Source organism: Strix aluco, chromosome 13 (genome assembly GCF_031877795.1).
Source record: "Strix aluco isolate bStrAlu1 chromosome 13, bStrAlu1.hap1, whole genome shotgun sequence".
Classification (NCBI taxonomy): Eukaryota; Metazoa; Chordata; class Aves; order Strigiformes; family Strigidae; genus Strix; species Strix aluco.
In genome coordinates this window covers 2,287,374-2,306,881 of record NC_133943.1, presented here as the reverse complement: position 1 = coordinate 2,306,881, position 19,508 = coordinate 2,287,374, and the positions used below count along the sequence as shown (strand labels likewise).

At 51.5% G+C, this 19,508-nt stretch overlaps 1 protein-coding gene across 4 annotated transcripts in view; it reads right to left on the bottom strand.

The window, feature by feature from the left end:
- Nucleotides 1-17,766, bottom strand: part of ACSL6 (acyl-CoA synthetase long chain family member 6) — a 60,633-nt gene extending 42,867 nt beyond the window's left edge. For 3 of the 4 annotated variants that reach the window (XM_074838154.1, XM_074838156.1, XM_074838157.1), the window contains exon 1: nucleotides 6,169-6,291. In XM_074838154.1, the coding sequence (XP_074694255.1) occupies nucleotides 6,169-6,259 (91 nt within the window). In that variant the 5' untranslated portion in view covers nucleotides 6,260-6,291. Of the gene's footprint in view, nucleotides 1-6,168; nucleotides 6,292-17,660 lie in introns of those variants that run through there. The other variant, XM_074838155.1, reaches the window with a different exon arrangement.
- Nucleotides 17,767-19,508: the final 1,742 nt, after the last annotated feature.

The following is a 19,508-nucleotide window of genomic DNA, read 5'->3' as shown; positions in this document are numbered from 1 at the left end:
CCTCGTCACCCCAAGGCCAAAGGCTGGATGCAGACAAAAGGTGGCAATCTCCAAGCAACCCCGAGGAGCAGCACTGGCCTCCAGCTCCCAGCACTGCCGAGAAATGCATTTGCAAGACACAAGATCTTTGCAAGCATCCACTAAAAAGGGGAAAATGCTAACAAGGAGCTCAATGTCCTCAAAGTCCAATTTTACAGAAAGAGCACAGTAATCGCACATAAATAGAGGTATTTAAAGTATCCAAAACATCTACAGCATACCAGTCCCCTGCCAAGAGAAATTATTCAATAAATAATTCAGTGGCTGTGAGGAGATCTTACTTTACACGTGTAATGTTTCAGAGAGCAAAAATCCACCCCCCGGCTGGCTGGAAACACCGTGTGCTCAGAGCCACGGCGTCAGCTCATCCTCATCCCCCTGCGTCGGGTCCACCTATTCAGCCGCTGACGCCAAACCCCCCCATGGAAAGCTCCATCCTCCAGTCCCACACCTCCTCGCCACACTCAGGCACAGCTCACAGATGTGAGCCAACCTAAAAATACCCTTCGCACCCCCGAGCGGATCGGCACAGCCGTACTCTGAAGCCACCATGACTCACGCGTACAGGAAAGCCGAGACTGGGATCCTGGTCCAAATCTGCCACTCATCTGGATAACGAAGCATTAGGAAGCCCATGCAAGTATTTTAAGTTTCCTACCAGAAAGGAAAAAAAACTCAACAGCGCAGAGTTCTGTTGTCTCTGAAGTCTATCAATTGCCTAAGGCACGGTGATGAAAAAGCTCCTCTAACTGCCGAAATGTCCTTAAAATGTTACCCAGCGCTAGCATGTGATGAACCAGAGTCACAAGGTTTCACTGACCAGGCTAAAAGCTGCAGCCTGTGTTTGCAGAGTTTGAAATTCAGATGGCAAAATCCATCTGGGATATTTTTGCACCCACTTGTCCTCCTCATCACATCCCTCCCGTGCCAGCGTGGCTGCTGTGTGTTTGCCCAAGCTAAAACATAACCCAGCCAGAAGAAAAAGCAAACCCACCGAGCTGTGTGGTTTCCTGGCTCTTTGGTCTTCTGCCTGCAGCTCTATCGGGCCCGCTCACACTGCTGGGCCAAAACCAGCGCAGGGGCTGCAGTTTCACCTGGGGAAACCACAGCCTGATCCTCCCCGACCTGCTTCCTCGGCTCACAGGCAGCGTGGCCCACGGGAGCAACCCATGGAGGTGACTAAAGCAGGAGAGAATTTACCCCTCAGCCTTATAGCAAAGTTTACAGGCGCCAGTGAATCCTGTGCAGGTTTTCTGGGGCTCAGGGTTCAGCACCGTGCCCTGCCGGCATCACGTCCTCAGAGCGGGGCTGGTATCTGTCCCTGCGCTGCACCACGGTGCTGCTCTTGCCAGGGCTGGGGTTCAGTTCTGGCAGCTGCTCACAGAGCGTCTGCAAAGCTCCCCCCTTCCCAGAGGTACCCACCATCGTTTGTAAATCTCAGTTCTTGTGAAGAAGGGGTCTGGTTGGTTTGGGGGTATTTTTTGTGATTTTTGTGTGTGACATTGATGGTTGATTGTCCCATATACTATATGGTTCTTGAATGCCGTGTGACAGGCAGCGAACAAACAGCTTAAATAATTGCATAAAAATAGTTATCTGGGGCAGAGTACAAAGAGAAGCGCTGAATGGAGAGGGAGAAGGCAGCTGCACCCACCACAGCCGGTTTTGCAGAGCGGAAAGACAACGGTGCTCTGCTTCACGGCTTGTTGCCAGGCAAAGTTTTGACATTTGCCTTCAAATATTGATTGGATTTAAACAAACCTTGGTACTGTGGGGCCTGTGGTCCAGCTAAGAACACCAGTAACCTGAAGAAGTTTGCAGCAGTGCCAGTGCTGGTCAGTGCAGAGGCGTGGGGCCCACCAGCTGGACGTGGTGGGGAAGGAAAGGGGAGTCCAACCACAGCCCCCAGCGGGCTGGGGAAGTTCAGCTCCAGACCTTGCTAATTCCCATTTTGCTGTTCTTTCTTTTTTCTCCCCTTTTCTTTCTTTTATGAAAAGCACACCTTTCATTGCTCGGAGGAGGTTGCTATTTAATAGCCCTCAACTGCACCAGCACCCCCAGCCCCAACCCCCAAACTACCCAGCACCCTTGGGGATCGCTTTTTGTACCCCTGCAGACTACACACTGCCCTTCAATGCACCCAGGCAGGATAGAACCCTCTCTGCAGCTCGCTGCCAGGCTCAATTTCAGTCTCCCCACCTAAACACTCCAGAGCCAGTCCCTCTGCAGCCATCTCGGTCTGCAAAGCCCCTAGCCCAGGGCTGGGTGGAGGAAAGGAGATTTGGGGTGAAATTTTCCACTCTTGCATGCCCAGGCAGGGAAGAAGCAGGTAGACAAGCAGGCATTGCCCTGGCTGTTGGGGGCTGGCTCTGCTCTGTCCCCACGGCAGGTCGCTGCCAGGCAGAGACAGGCACGCAGGCAGGTCCCACACCTGCCCTTGGCCATGTCAGTACATGTGAGACCGGTTGCAGTGACACGAGGTGGGGTTGAAGGGACACCAGAAGGCAGGATGGGGTGACCCAAACCCTCACCGCTGCTGGACACGACCATGGGGCTCCCCACCACCAGCCAGTGCCCCCCTCTGCCTTATGCCCAGCCTGGGGCACGTGGCTGTTGGCCAGAGCAGGCACTGAGCTGGCACAAAACTAACTGTCCCACAAAAGTATCAGAAAAAATGGTTAGCTGCCAACCAAATCCCCACCTGGGGTGATCATAGGGCATCATAAGCACTGGTGCCATGATGGAGCCAGAAACATGGTGCAGGGGGTCAGCAGCATGGCCCAGGGCAGCTTCATTTAACACCGGAACTGCAGCGTGTGGCCACGGGGACTGGACTGGCCACGGGGAGAGGCCACGGGGACTGGCCATGGCTGGTGGGAGCAGGGCAGCTCCCCGGCCCACGGCGCATCCACCTCCCGCCCTACCAGGAGCCCACCACAGCTGAGTCCACACAGGTTGTGATGCCCCACTACAGCCCAGGCCATGGCTGGATGGCGTAGAGTGTCCTGCCAGTGCGAGGAGCCATCCTGCCTGCCTCCTGCCTGCCTCCGGAGTCATTCCCAGCCCCACTCTGCCTTTCCACAAATAATTGCCCAGTGGCCCAGGGAATGGCGCAGGGGGACTGATCCATGCAAACCTTTTTGGGTTTGTTGCTGTTGTTTCTTTTGGCAGCAGCACCAGAATAAAGTGGTTTCTGAATAACAGTCCGAGCATCCTGCACGGCCATTGCTTTACATTCAGGCGAGGATGGCAGCCCTGGGAATGCATCGTCTAAAGCGGCGTAGAAACCTAAACAAGTTTATAGGAGAAGACTTTCCATAACACTGAAGAGACGCCACAATGGCACGCTCAGAGCTTGGCCTGCAGGGGACAGGAATGAACAGGAACATTTTGTACACCACTTCCCAGCCATGTGTCATTTCACTGACAACTCAGACCAGACTGAATCTCTTACTTGGTCAAATTTCAGTTTTGTGTTGCCTTCTGTAGTATCAACAGTTATGTAGAAAGTGTTTGCAGCAGGGCTAAGTGGGCCAAACTGCAGCTGGCATTGCCTCCAGCCATGAAGATCCTGGAAATCAAGCCCGGTGCTGTCTGCAGGATGCTGCCTGTGCAGCGTCACACCGCAGATTTTCATCTGCGCTGCAGAATACATAGACTGAGGCTGAGACCTGCTAGCTTGTACAGTCTAACAGCTAAGCTCTGTCTTTATTATAAGGAGCAATTCTCTTTAAGCCAATATTACAGCTTGAAGAGCTCCCAAACTTGCTGACCTGCCACCGAGGTAAAAGCAAAGCCATATGAATGATGAACAGACCAAAAGGCCCTCTGCCAGTTGTGTGTCAAACGTGTGCCCATGGGGACAGCGTTCGGACTGTCACGCTGGAATTGGAAACTAGAAAATGACATCAAAAATGGGAGCTTAAAAAAAGTAACAGTCGTGTCATGATCTAACTGTAATAAATACAGTTGTATCCCTCACTTACTATAAGCTGTCTATAATTAGACCAGGTTAATTACCAACCAAGTGCCCTGCAAGTTGTAGTGCTTTTGTGAAGGACCCTGTCTGTGGGAAGGACCGAGGGGACCCCAAAGGTGTAAGCAGACCCGGAGAGAGCAGGGTTTTATCCAGACCCTGGGCACATAGAACGTGACTGTCAGAACCAGGCCCAGGCTTCACCCCAAAGCAAACTAACAGCCCAAGGAGGCTTTGAAAGTTGCTCAAGGCTTATTTGGCAACCTCGCAGTGCAATGAGGGGCAAGAAAAATCTGGGTTAAAAGGCAGGTCATGTGCCAAAAAACCTGAAGGAAAGAAACTCCTTCCTCCCGCTACAGGTGGACGGACAGGCAGCGGGGACAGCTCACACCATGCCCTCTGCCTGCCCAGGCCCCACGCCAGCAGCCTACGGTCAGCACCGAAACACGGCGCCCACAAACAGCCAGAGCTCCCCAAAATAATCTCCGTGTATTTTCTGTGTGTGAGAGTATCACCGTGCTTTTAAAGGAACATAACTTTGAGTCTCTCTTGCACGTGAAGCCAGTAAAAACAAACTGACTGCTGCAGAAATGGTCACCATGTCTGGGACCGTTCTCACTGCGCTGGAAAACAGAAATAACCACGTTTGGTTGGTGCAGAAGATTTGCCAAGGAGGCCCGACAGCTGCACGCAGCCACCTCGGCAGCTGAACCCCGCGGCCGCGCTGTACACTTCCACGAACAAGCGGGGACCCTCCAGGAGCCTCACCAAAACCCCTGAAATCATCCTCTTCACACCCCCAAGCCACCCCATCCCCATCACAGAATCAGAATCACAGAATCATCATCCAGGTTGGAAAAGCCCTTGAAGATCCTCCAGTCCAACCATGAACCTCACACTGACCGTTCCCAACTCCACCAGATCCCTCAGCGCTGGGTCAACCCGACTCTTCAACCCCTCCAGGGATGGGGACTCCCCCCCTGCCCTGGGCAGCCCATTCCAACGCCCAACAACCCCTTCTGCAAAGAAATCCTTCCTAAGAGCCAGTCTGACCCTGCCCTGGTGCAGCTCGAGGCCATTCCCTCTTGTCCTGTCACTTGTTACTTCTGGGACGCCCAGGGACCAGCACACACTAACACAACACCACAAGGAAGATTCCCCCACTCGACGCCCTGAGCGAGCACCTCACACCGGGGTACACCCCACCCGTCTCTGCACCCCAGCAGTCTCTTCCCACACGGACGGAGCAGGCAGGTGGTTCCGTGCTCAAAGGAGGGGTGAATCCGCAGCGTTCGGTCAGGAACCGCATCCCGCGGCATGTTTAACACCTGTAACCAGCCACCGCTGCGGAGCTTTGGCAAAGGCACCAAATGTCAGTCACCAGCATTGGGAGATCCCACAAAAGCCCATCACAAAGAGCCCACCTTGAAGTCTGGGTGGTTAAAATTCGATATACAGAGCGCCCGGGCTGTCAGCAACAACGACACGAGTTTGCCGGTCTCTGCTGTCAGAAATCAGCCCCGACACGTGGGGTCGGGAGTTTGGGGGAACGAAGCCCAAAGCGGCAGAGCCCTCCCGGGGCTGCCCCAGAGACCATCCTCCACCTCTGCACCCAAGTGACCTTGACCCCAGCGCAGGCCGAGCCGCCGCCACCCGTGAGGGACCGGGGGGTCCCCACGCCGCAGCCCCCACGGTCCCTGAGCTGGGGCTCCCCAGCCCACGCGGGACCGGCCGCCTGCAGCGCTGGGGTCTCCAGCCAGAGCCAGCCTAGAGTTCCCCCCCCTCCGCCCCAAGGCTGTTAGAAACATCAGAAACAACAGGAAACTGCGAAAGCCACAAACTTTCTGACGCTGGGGTCTGATCCCCGGCCCGCCCGCCACGCCGCCGGGCTCTCCCCGCACTGCAACCCCCAGAAACGCAGCCGAGACCCCTTTTTCCCGCAGCAGCAGCGCCCGTGGGGTCCCTCTCTACACACAGGATCTTCCCCCCCCCCTTTTTTTTTTTTTTTTTTTTTTCCGGTTTTGTCTTGCTCAGCATCCCGGAGCCCAACTACGGCAGAGCCTGCGGCCACCCCGGGGCTGGGGCGATGCCCTCCGGGGTCTCACCCGGGCTCCTCACCGACGTTTCAAGAATAAAAATAACCTTGGACTTACCAGCCGCGGGGGCAGGCGCTCGCCCTCCTCTCCCCCAGCCCCCCCCAGTCAGCTCATGGCCGGGGCTGGGGCCGCCGGAGCCGGCGCTCATGGACTTGGGGAAGAACTGCTGACTCCGGGACGTCCCACCCCCTTCCCATCTGCAAACTGCTGAAAGAAGTTAAGCTTGGCTAATATCAGCTTAGGCTGGATTAGCGCAGCAGCAGCCGTGCCCCAGTGTAACCCTTGAGGCACTGGAGGCTCCAGTTCCCGGCGGTGGGAGCCTTGTTCCAGCTTCTCGCAGATGGGCAAAACTCACCCCTTCTGCTACTGAATATTGCATGATTTTGACACATCTATTTGTCACGCTGGAAGCTTTACGTTTCCTAACAGACTCGAGGCAAGGCTTTTGGATGCAAAACTGCAAAGCCTTCCTGCAAATGCGCGGTTTAAAATGAAAGACAGCATCGTTTATTTATTTCCCTTTGGGAAAAGTCATCACAAAGTGAAGTTTCTGACACTGAGAAAATCTGCGTTGCCAGTCCTAGTTTGCTAAATTAGAAACTTCATAGCTGGAGTAGAATAAATGTAAATCACCTGAATCAATAAAACAGCAAGAGAATAACTATTGCCAATATCATCCTTACATTGTTACATATATTAAAAGCAAAGAAAAAACCTGGCGTTGAGCCCAAACCGGTTTTTGCTAATTCACACTGATAAGAACTAAACAAAAACTTTGCAATTCATTTGTGGTGGCAAAATTAGCAGTATTTAAGATCTGAGAGGTCTGGCTAAAATGTTTCCCCTAACTAAAAGAACATTCCTTTCCCCTGGAAGGTAGCAGTCTGTGATTGCTTCCACCTCCCCACTCCTGAGCTAAAACAGCCCCTCTGGGCCCCCCCAGCAGCCCCTCTCCATATTGCCACCTTATTTACTGTTATTTTTTTGAAATTGTGGCAGTTAGCAAGGCACAGGAGGAGCCCATCCCTCCCAGAGATGGATCTCTGGCTTTGTTAACATTGAAATTACTGTTTTCCTCAGCTCTTTTTTTCCTGAAACTGTATATAAACTGGATCTCCACAGCCAGTTGGCAGAGAAGAGGGGAGCAGAGATGCTGTCTGAACACTTTCTTGCTATTAGTGTAGTTAATAGAGCTTCTGTCTGACCTGTCCTGAAATGTTCTTGCGACATTGTAGACTTGGAGTGTATAACGGAGAATTCTCAAAGAACACAACACTCATGAATGAGGGACAGACATTTAATGAGATTTCAGGGAAGCTTGTCAAACATCACTCATTTGGCTCACGTGTGGGTATTCTGCAATCAAGCTTAATTCATAAAATTGCCAGGGTAGGGCAGGCAGTACTGGCCTAAATGGTCTGCAGGTGTAAATCAGCATCACAGTGCTGGCTTAATGGGACCTCAATAATATTCACCAGCTCAGATTCTTATTCCTTTGTTCCTGAGGAGCCACAGCTTGACAGAAACTCTGTAGTCAGGAAAATTTTTCAGGTGCGTGAGCAGCCCGGAGCTGGCTGGGTGCTTGGGTGCCTGTAGCCCACAGGTACAACACAGCTGGGTTTCGTGGTGGAGTGCTCCAAAGGGGATGTGGGAATACTGATTTTAAATAAATATTGGATTAAAAACAAGTTACTGTGCTGCATTTATTTATCGGAGCTCTTTCAAGCTCCTGTTGGTAACAAATACTCCTGCCCACCTCCACGGAGCTCACAGTGGGCAACATACTCAGCATCGTGGGGGCTTCAGTTAAACAAGCATTTCAGGACAGCTCCAGACCCTTCCACCTCCCGGGTAAATACCCTGAGCAGTTATTCCCTTTCTCCTGTCTTGCTTTTGCTGCACACACATACAGCACAAGGACTCGCTGGCTGGACAGCCGTAGGAGAAATATGAGAGAGAACAAAGGGAGGAAACTGGATTTAGGCTTCCTATCTTCAGGGGAGATGGATGTAAGCCCACTCTTAAGTAATACACAGAATAAAAGCTTCCCCAATGCCTCAGCACTTTCTGCCAGGTGGTTTGCAGAGCAGAGTAGTCAGGAGAGTGTTTTATGGGAAGACAACCTCCTTTTTTGGACCCGCAGCCGAGGGGAAGCATGCAGTTCACCATAAACAGGGTTTTGCTCTGAGAGCCCTTGGCACTGGAACTCGGAGGACAGTTCAAGTATGTGTAAGATCCTCCTGCAGATGTATTAGCTGCGCTCTGCAGAGTGTGAGGCTGCGGGCTGAGCCCCGAGGCGCTGAGCACCCAGCACCCGGCCAAGGCAAGAGGAGCCACAAAGCCCTTTGTGCTCCAAACCAGGACTCAGGTGGCTTCTGCAGAAAGCTGCCCCAAACTGACCCTTACCTCAGTGTGTCAGGGATGTTTATACTCTACAAATACAAAGGAAATAAGACTTCACCTTGTGTGCTGCTTACTGCTCAGTCTAAAGCCCAGTGAGATCCAACTACCAGTAAAATCAATGGAAAGACTTCAAAGGACTTTTATGGGATTTGGCTGAGACCCCACCTGTCCAGGAAAAAAAAAATTGTATCAGTAAGTCACAGTGCTTTTAATGCTCACAGTCAAACACAAGGTGCATGAAGAGTTCTGTAAGAGAGAGTAACACTGAATTTCTCTGTGCTTTTATGCTTTATCAAAATTAATGCGAAACACAGATTAAGGATGAATATTAAACAGAGTGATGCTTATAGCCAGGGGGGTGTAGAGCCACCAGAGCAGCTAACCGAGGCTTTACCACCAGGAAACCACACTGGGCTCAGTGCCGGCCCGTGAGCTCCTGGGCTTCATCGCTGCACGGCCCAGAGTCCCACACAGCACTTCAAAATAATGAGGATACCTCAGGAAAAATTCCTGCTTCATCTTTCAGGAGGTTCCCATAAGCCAGGGCAATAGCTTCAGTTACTGAACAGAAATCTGCCAACAGCATCTCTACGTTCCTTACGGCCCATCCATGGAAAATCCTGCCGTGACTAGAAATAAAAAGCAGCCACTAACTAAAATAATGTAAGTCATGTAAAAGATGGGGGAACTTTACTCCCTTGTGTTTCTTTTTAGTAGTCTCTTTTTCCTTTCTATATCTTTTGGTCAGATATTATGCTTGTATTGATTATACCGCATATATTTTTGACCACTTAAAAAGAGCAGCAGGAAGGAAGCATACGGAGGATTAATTCAATAATTAGGAACACTAATATGAGGCTACCAGGCAAGTGTTTCTGCCTCCTCTCCCTCTAGCCCTCAATTTCCTTGCACCGCAGGGATGCCAATGGATGGCAAAGGAAAAAAAATAAACCCAGGATGACAATTTTTATTGCTTATGCATCTCTTCCCAGCTGTCATCCTCCAGTTCACAGGCTCCCAGAAGCACCGTCTCCATTTTGCAGCTGAGCGGGGCGGGTGCGGCACAGAGCGAGGTGCAGGGGCCGTATCCTGCCCCGGTCCAAGGGCCCGGCACCCACCAGCCCCAGACCCCAACCACAGCCCACACCCAGCTCCAGTACCCCCTGCCGCGAGGGCCTGGCACGGCGCTGGAAAATGGGGGAGAAAGGGGGGTTTGGCATCATCTCGTGGAAGGTTTTTGAGAAATCTGTGGTTGGGCTGCGACTTGAGTTATCCTTAAATATTCCAAGTGAAATACTTCACTAAAACTTTCTTTTCTTCTGACAGTAATAACCAGGGGTTACATTGTTTGAATGTTTTTATACACTTGGTTTATGTTTTGGGATCTTTGCTGTTGCTTTAGGGGTTTTATTTTGTTAACTAAAGCAGCAGTTAGGTTATTTGTATTTTTGTTTCTAGTCAGTACCACTTTCTGATGTCACACCCTGCAGCACCCTGTACGCTTCTGTGCCTGACACTGCTGTAACTTGCTTTTGCTCTCCTGTTTCCACAGATATTTTCAAGTCCCCGGGAAGACATTTCTGTCCATGCTGAATGTTGCAAACTCCTCAAGTCTGTCTATGGCTGCACATAAGTGCATTTTCAGTTCAGAGGTACATGGCACCCTTCTGCTGTCTCCTTGCCATCAGGCTTCTCCCCATCTCCAGCCCCTTCCCCTTCCCTGCAGCAAGTGCAGCCTTTAAACCCCCTTTTCTGGATATTTTAGGACGTGTCTCTAAGACACTAGAGCAAGGTTTCAAAGAGTTAAGGTGGGGGGAGGCCCTCAGACAGCCCATTCTTCAGTCTCAGTGACCCAGAGCTTTTGCCTTTTCAGATGTATTTAACCAAATAAAGCGAATAGAGGATATGCAAATGCTTTTTCCGAAAGGAAACACAGCCCTGAATTGTTGTTGGCAGGTCAGAGCATCACACCACCCTCAGCAGCCTCTCAGCTGCGGGGATTTGCCTGGCCGGGAGGAGGCTGCTCTCAGCTGGCACAAAAAAAAAAAAGCCCTTTTTCAGGCAAAAGAAAACCAGGGCTCGGGCATTCCGCGGGGTTAGAGGGAGGAGGTCACCGGGGATTGCTCCCCTGGCACCCCCAAAACCTTTCGCAGGCAGGCTGCTCACAAGCTGCCCTCAGCTGGGCTGCTCGAAGGAGTCGTCTGAACAATTTGCAAAAGAAAAATTAATTCTGAATTAGGTCAGCAGGAGTTATGGAGAGTGGTTCTACCTGAAACTGAACTGGATTGGACATACAAAGTAAAATACAATTAACATTTCAAGAGGGGTTCTAACATATTTGTCTTTTCTCTCCACCATTGGAAACAATCTTGAAACAAGCTCTAAATAATGTTCTTTCCACTTTTAATACCCAAATACCGTTCCCTGCAGAGATCTGCAGAAAAGACATTTAAATATCTGCATCATTCACATCGTTTGCAATTTCAGTGCAAGTTTGGCTTAGATCACTTCCAATTCATTTAAATCAACAGCAGAATGGTTTACTCTTTTTCTAGATACTTTTCCAAAGGGGGGGAAAAAAAAGTAAATTAAATCAGTTTAGCAATCTCAGTGCTGGTTCCTGTGCCGACCAGCTCATACTTGCCCTTGGACAAAAAAAAAAGGAATCCCAGTTTAGCAAACCGGCGGTCTGTGGCTCTCAGCTGGTGCCATCTAGCAGCAGCCAGGACACCCCGGCCAGCCCAGCAAAGTCTGCAACGCTCCTTGAACTGATTTTAGGGGTTTGGCAGCCCTGGGAAAGGAGCTGCTTGTTGCTCTGGAGCGCGGCTCTGACCCTCGCACGTCCTTCCCCGAGGAAGCTGCCCCTGAGCCTTCATCTCTCCCCAGGCACCATCACCAGCCCGGGGTCAGCGCAGCCCGGGGGCTGCTCTAGCTTGTGCACAGGGGCAACGCAGTGGCGATTTCTCGATGGCTGGTGGGAGAAGGAAAGGACATCTGAGTCCCTTTTGTTCTTGGCCATGAACAAACAGAATCAGAATCACAGAATCATCATCCAGGTTGGAAAAGCCCTTGAAGATCCTCCAGTCCAACCATGAACCTCACCCTGACAGTTCCCAACTCCACCAGATCCCTCAGCGCTGGATCAACCCGACTCTTCAACCCCTCCAGGGATGGGGACTCCCCCCCTGCCCTGGGCAGCCCATTCCAACGCCCAACAACCCCTTCTGCAAAGAAATCCTTCCTAAGAGCCAGTCTGACCCTGCCCTGGCGCAGCTTGAGGCCATTCCCTCTTGTCCTATTGCTTGTTCCTTGGTTCAGGAGACTCATCCCCCCTCTCTGCACCCTCCTTTCAGGGAGTTGTAGAGGGCCATGAGGTCTCCCCTCAGTCTCCTCTTCTCCAGACTAAACAATGCAGCAGCTTGGCTTGCCTGGCCCAGGAAGGAAGGGCTGTGCAGCTTTCCATCCACTGACGGATCAAGCAGCAGCCCAGAGGGAGCCGTGGTGCCCTCTGCACCCAGCTGTGCACTGCCTTCGCTCTCCACAGCAGCAGAAAAAACACCCTTTCCACAGCGAAAATCTGCCAGGCTGGGGAGGGGACCCAGCCCTGGGAGCAGGAGGGGGCAGAGAGCTGCCATGTGGGTGACTCCCTCCGAGAGGAGTGTCGGGAAGGAAACACGGCGGGAAACCAAATGGCTTGGCTGAGACATCATGCCGGCATCTAAACATGCAGGATCTAGAATAGTCATAAGCAAATCCAAGCTGAAACTTGGAAAATTTCAAAGCAAAAGTTCTAGAACAACTTTCCACGATAAAAGGGTGTTCCCAGCAGGGAGCAGGACGCTTCTGCGGAAGGGCCAGCCAAGGTGGCACCCTCCCTCCCCAGGTCCCTGCTGCTTCTAGACCTGAAGATGCACCTCAAAAAGGAAGGCTGTGCGGTGACCGCCATCCGGCTGAGGCAACTGCCCTTCATCTGTGGTCGAACACAACCCCAAGGGCTGGGTGTTGGTGTGGAGCATCCAGGTGCCCATGCCAGGGTGTGGGACCGGTGCTCCCCTCCTTCCTACCATCACCAAAGCCCTCAGCAGTGAGAGTGAAGGCTGGCTGGGAGCTTGGCCACTAGACATTGAGTTTATACAGGTAACCACCTTGGCCACAAGCAACAGCGGAGAAAAGGCCCTTCTCTGGGGCTGTTATTTTTCTGAATATTTTTCTGACCGCTCGTGCAGCGTTCCCGTCAGACAGGAACCGCTGGTCCCTGGGCCAAGTGACATGGTTGACTTCAGTGGGCAAAGCCACGTAAAAATCTCCAGGTAGTTCTGGAGCCCATTGACCTCACCGTGGCCAACCCATCCGACACTGATTTTGCAGTAGTGAGGTGGAAACTGTTGCTGTAGTTTACATGTGGTGTTTCTGAGATTGTATCTACACCACAGCAGCCACACTGTTGAGCAAATGGAAATGTGAGCTGCAGTCTTGCCACACCATAGCACACAAGTCTAAATATAAAGACTTTCCCTCCCTTAATTGGGGTTTTCCTAACGAGATGGTGATTTCCACTGAATGATACTTTTTTTTTTGACAAGTGACAGTTTCTTCCCGTGGCAAAAAAGAAGATGACTTGGACATGGTGGTTGGATTTATCTTCTTTCCACGTTTTTGGGAGTGGTATACCACACAGCACTGAAGGCAGACCAGCACCTTGTGTGGCTAACAGGGGAACTTCTGGGACGGCAAGTGAAATATTTGGGTTTTGTGGGAGAATCACTGCAGGGTTTTGCCAAAGCCTGCTGTGAACTCAGCCCGTGCCAAGCAGGGGCTGCATTTTTAGCCACACTTTTCCATAGCATCTGCTACACGTTGTACCTACACCACTGCTCGTAAAAGCCCCAGCAGTGAGTAGAGAGCGGCCAATGTGTGGCTGCAGCAGGGGGCGTGGGGACCAGCTCTGGGGCCCTGTGGGCTGAACTACCCTTGAGGCTTTGAAACTCTTTCCTGACTAAAAATCCCTGCTCATCTCGCTGTCTTACCCTTTCTCACCACCAGCCACCAAGTTTTCCATAGCGCAGTCTCCAGTGGAATGGGAAAATATTTCTAATTTTAGCTCTATACAGAGCATAAGGAAGAGGCAGAATCAGGCAAAGCCTCCCTCAGCCTCGCCCGCCTCCCCACCAGCCACGGGTCACCTTGAAGGCTCCGTGACAATGTTTACGGTGCAAGGAGGGTTTGACACAGTAAATGAATTGTCATCAGTAAGCACTGCTAGCACACGACAGCGATCAATCCAAGCCCAGCAAAACACTTACCGGTAGCACGCCGTACAGTATCAATGCTAAGTTTCTCGGAGTCTCCAAAAAAGGATTTGCAAAGGCTCTGAATCAGCACGTCTGGGAAAAAAAGCCCCTGGAGAGCCAGGTGTGGCTTACAGCAAACTACAGGGATGTGCAGGAAGGAGCACGAGGGCTCCTGCTGGGGTTCCGTAGATTTTACAGATATATTTCAAGCATATTTAGCCATATTTTAAAGCCACATGCTCTCCATTCCACAGCGTTTGACTGGTTTCCAGGGTAAGAAGGTATCTGGGTGCACGAGCGCTGTAAGCCCTCCTGTTCAGAGGGAGAGGAGGAGAGAGGCCAAAGCAGTTTGGACCTTCTCCAGAGGGGACAAGGCCGGAGAGCTGCAGGAAGGGACCCTGCGGGTGGCCCTCCTCAGAGCTGCCCGTGCCCCTGGGACCTGCAGCCCCACGGGGATGGAGCAAGGACAGATGGGCCCTCCCCCCCCCCGCCAAGGACCTGCAGGGCTTTGGCTTTGTGCAGTAGCACAGGAGACATAAATAGCAGTGATGGAAAAAACTCATTACGTGTATTGATCCATCACCAGAGAACACATGCAGAGCACTTAGAAGAACATCTATTAATACAATTTTTTTTTTTTCCTGGTCATTTCTGATCAGAGAGCGAGCGATTAAGTGGAATGTTTTGTTTGGGTCTGTATGAAGAAATAATCTGGCAAAGCCAAGAAAAAAGCCACAGGAAAAGAGCCGCCCTGGATGCCTGCGCATCCGCCAAGAGGTAAATGCCTGTGTCATGTTACCCACCATCGCTTCTTCAGCCTCGCCCAGACTTGCCTCCAGTCTGCTACAAGTTACTCAGGTGCTGGTTGCAACCATGCAGTGAAGAAGGAGGAAGATGCTGGTATTTCTCTCCAATTGCTCTCAGAAATGTCCTGACAAGGGAAGGTTTCAACCCTGTGGTGCTCTGCAGGGTTTGGTAACGTCAAAACAATGGCAATTATACTCCTACTGATGTAATGTTGTATTTCTTTGTTCCTGGCTTGCTCCCAAGTCAGCTTTCCTACTTCTGTGGGTATTCAGTTAATTCAGTTTACCATCTGTCTTCAAAGCTTTCCTCCTCTTTTCATTACTTGAATATATTTGTAATATCCATAGTAGCATGGAGACAAGAATCAAAAAAAATGTCTAGATTAGTCCAGAGCAGAAAAATTGCTATCTGCTGTCCTGCCCTGCAATCAAGCAGGGAAATCCAAATCATTTACTCTTTCCTTTTGATGGTATCTAGCAACTGTTCAAATGGAGCAGTAATAGAGGGATGGAGAATAAAAGCAACTAAATATACCTCACCAAATAGCACAGGCTTTGCCTCTTGTGCAGCAGCCAGCGCTCCACGGGCTGGGCCGAGCAGCCTTGGGCATCTGCCCCGTTTCACACACAAAGCACAGCAGGAAACGTTTCTCATCCAGAGACCCGAATTTGAGGGCATCGGCAAGGACTCGCATCACCGCGTGAGCGCCAGGTCCTGAAGTGGCACTGTAGGACTCCACTGCACCACCAGATGAACCTCCTGCTTCCCTTGCAAACATGCACAGGGCGATATTTGGAGATGTGCTGGTGCCAGCAGGGAGAACAGGGCACCACGGAGGCAGAATTCCCTACTTGGGCCTCCTCTTCCTCGCTGTAAGGCAGGACTGACGGGGCGGGCGGGCGGCTCAGGGTTGCAGCCACGTGAAACGAGGGGGGAGGAGGAGAGCAGAGGAGTCTCTGGGGTTTCTTACTTTTGCTCAAGCGGAGAGGAGCAAGGGGTAAACTGTACTGCTCCAAGCAAACCAGCCCGATGTGCAAATCCCCGGGGGGGGGGGGGGGGGGGGTGGTGGGGTGGTGGTGGTTGTTAGGGTTGTTTTGTTTTACGATGCCAGTCTGTGCATCTGTCAGACCATCCAAGTCTACATATCGGGAAATAATTAGCTTTGTCTTTCTCCAACTTCTACCATTATCTCACCGAGGTGAACATTATAGACCTGTTCTCAACTAGTCAAAACCCTTGTAATGATGCCAGAAATTAATTTAAAATAAACGAGAGTGCCGCGCTGGGGCGTAGTGGCCAAGGAGTCCCTTGGTCAGCAAATCAGCCCAGCCACCCTGACCCCTTTGCCACGTGGAGCGGTGTCTGATGGGATGGGGCCACCAGAAAACTGAGACCATGCAGGAAAGGAGCAACCACAGGGTCAGGCAGGGCCTCGCCTCTCCGGCGGGATCCGTCTCCCACTCATGACCTGTGTTCATGTGCATCTCGGCCGCTGCGGAGCGTGGCCCTGCAAAGGGCAGTAACAGCACCTCTGTCTCCCGAGGGCACCTGTTCTGTAGATGAAAACACTGGACTAAGGTCACATCCACGCTCAAATAAAACGAGCGTGGCGTTACGGGAGGCCCTGAGTCAGAGCCACACCTGAACGGACACCCCCGTCGGGATCACCAGCCGCAGAGGGGAGATGTGTTTGGACGCAGCAGAGCAAAAACCAAGAGGGGACGCCCAGGGATCAACAGCACAGGGTGGACATGGAGAATCACAGAATCATCATCCAGGTTGGAAAAGACCTTGAAGATCATCTAGGAGGCCCGACAGCAGGAGCTCACACAGGAGACCCGTTCCCGGTGGCCCCAGTTCTCCTCCTGTTGTCATAAACAAGCCTGGTACATCCAGTAACGTAGCTCCGAGCAGTCCCCAGGGCCTCAGGCCCAGAATACTGTAGCAAACACTTGCCTGCAGCCTCCCAGCCAAGTCTTGCTTTCTGATTCACCCCTGTGATTCCCTCTGGGCCATACTGGCACTGCCTGAGTTTTGCTACAGTTCAAAAGCAGCTGATTCAAGCTGCTGATATAAGCAGCTGTAAACCCACTGACTTTAATGGAGCCACCAGGATATTTTCAGAGACAAAATTCAGGCCAGTCATATTAGGTTCCAATTTTTTTTTTTTTTCCAGTGTGAAACATCGCTTTTAGTAATCAAAAATAGCACATAGGTATGAACATAAATAATCACATTTTCCATTTTTGGCGCTCCCCTCCCTGAATATTTCCCTTAACGATGCAAAGATGCTGTCTTTTAAAATAATTTTCCCCTTTGTACTTCTTCCCCTTGGAAGTCTGCCTGCCTGGAGGAAAGCTGTTTGATAGATAAAGGGGGAAGCAGCGCAGACACTGAACATTCCCTTTCCTCAGGAAAGACACTTCACACAGATTCAAAGGACTCGATTTGGAATCAGCTCAGCAGATCATCTCAAGCTGAATGTTTAAACCCCTTCCCAAGAACCTCCTATTGCAGACCTGCGATAATTCCCTGGTCCAGACACACTTTGAACCGTTACCGCCTGCCCACGGAACAATGGGACTCGCACACCCTCACCCCCATCCAAGCACGCTGCCCTATTTCACAGACCCGCTACGAATCAAGTGCCCTTCCAAATCTGCCCGAGATGGACCGACTGAATAAACCGGCAAGATGATTTGAGAGAAATTATGTAAGGCGTTTTCCGCCGAGCTTGCTGAGCGCCCTGCAGTAACACCCCATTGTGCCGGCTCCCCAGCCGCACGCCTGCAGCAGAATTAAATATTTCCATCTGTGCTCTGGGATGCGCGCTCCCCCCTGCCTTTTCTTCTCCAAACCTCCGAAATACCCTTTCTCCAGAGCTGGGGGGGGTGGAGGGGGGAGCCGGCGAGCGGCCCCAGGGCGGGGAGCAGCGCTCAGAGCCCGTTTCAAAGGGCGTTTTGCGGAAATTTGTGCGAGTCCCCCGCACGCCGCGGGAAGGGATACAAATCCCAACCGCAGAGGGGTTTTGGGGGGGGGAACACTCACCCAGCAGCAGCCAGCCGGAACCCGCGGAGCCCAGGAGCGGGGCGAGCATCCCTGCGGCCCGCTCCGCTCCGCCGCGCACTGCAGCGCGCTCCCTGCGCACCCAGGCGCGCTCCCTGCGCCCCGCCGGGCACCGCGCGCCCCCCCAGCGCAGGGCGGTATTTTTAGCAATCCTCCTCCTCCTCTCCCCATCCTGCCGAGCCCTCCGGCTCCGTCTTAAAAGGGGCGATCGCCAGGCAAGCGGAGGAGAGCATCCCTTCCCCTCTGCACGGCCGGGAGGCGCGGGGGAAAAGGGGGGAAACTTCGCTCCGGAATGGCTGGTGGTGTCACCTTTAGCCGGTGAAATTGTCACTGGTCGGTGACCTGCACACGAGGGGTCCTAAAAGCCTGAGCAGCAGAGATGCTGAAACAGCCACAGCTTCATTTTAGCATCTTAAAATACAGTTACGGTTACTTACAAAAAGGAGACAAACTCTGTGTGTGTACTAAATACATTGGGGGGGTGGGGGGGTGGCAGATTTGTGTTCTCAGCGATTCCACCTTTCCCTGAAAAAAATGGTTGTAGAAAATGAATCCCCAAGCTCCCCAGTACAAGGGCTCTGCAGAAAAAGGGCCGCACCAGCACTGAGCCCACATCTGCCATCCCCCCGGCAATTAGTGCCAAGGGGGTAAACTGAGCAGGAGTGGCAAGGGGAAGAAGACACACTGTCTTTTTTTTTTTTTCCCCCAGCCTTTTGAGTGACTAACATGGCAGATCTGCAAGGCAGGCAGAACTGCTTGCTCAGATCTGTGACATGCAGCTGTTTAACTCTTCGTGAGGATGGACCAAGATACACCAAAAAAATTCCCTGCCTGTGCCAGGAATTCGCACTAGTTTCAGCATGCTGACAGCTGTCCAGGACATGTATTTCCTTTGAAAATAAAGGCTTCTGGTTGTCTTAAAGGTGAGAATAAAGTTGATGTAAACAAAGAATTTCCAGTTCATGGCAAACACTATTTTTCACAATGTGGTTTCCTTTTGATTCACTATGAAAAAGGACTTTAAAAAATTTCCTGTATACAGAGGACCAGCAGCTGACTAAAACTGATGTCACTTGTGTTCGTGTCACCACTGCCCACTTCTGAAAGTTGTTAGAAAATTGCCACATCCAGTTTACTCAAGGGCTGTTGGGCTTCCAAGATCCATGGTCTCCAAGCAGAAAACCTCATCAAACATGCCAACGAGCGAGCTGGGAACCAAAGACAACTGTACCTGGTCACTCACACTACAGTTCTCACAGCAAATGCCTCTACAGCAATTGCGACTTCAGCTACACCCGGTGTCATAAAATCAAATAAGGCAGCTATAAAATAGGATGTGGCAAAAATCACATCTACTGCAATCTATTTTACTTGAATAAAATACTTGAGTAAAATACTTGAGTACTCACATAAAATAGATTATAGATTAAATACTGCACAATGTCTTTTACTCAGGAGCTTTTGTCTAGCCTATTCCTATAACTTTTTCTTGAAAAGGAAGAACAGTTTCTACCCCACTTTTTACCTTCCTCCATGCAGCAAATTTCATGTTGGAAGGCTGTTAAGCATGTCTTGTCTTCTGCAGGCTACGCAGGTCCTACAGTCCCTGTGTCTAAGCAAGCCCAGACTGCTCCCTGAACCACCAGTGTCCTTTGCTGAGCCCTGTCTCCAGGCTCTGAAAGCCTCTGTTAGCTAGAAATGACAATACTGAAGCTCATGGATAGGACGTGATGTGGGATCTCTTGGTCTTCCAGGAGATGGACCTTTTTAAATAATACTTCCTTAGGGAAGCTGAGGGACCAGTAGAGACTGGTTGAAATGCACCCGATC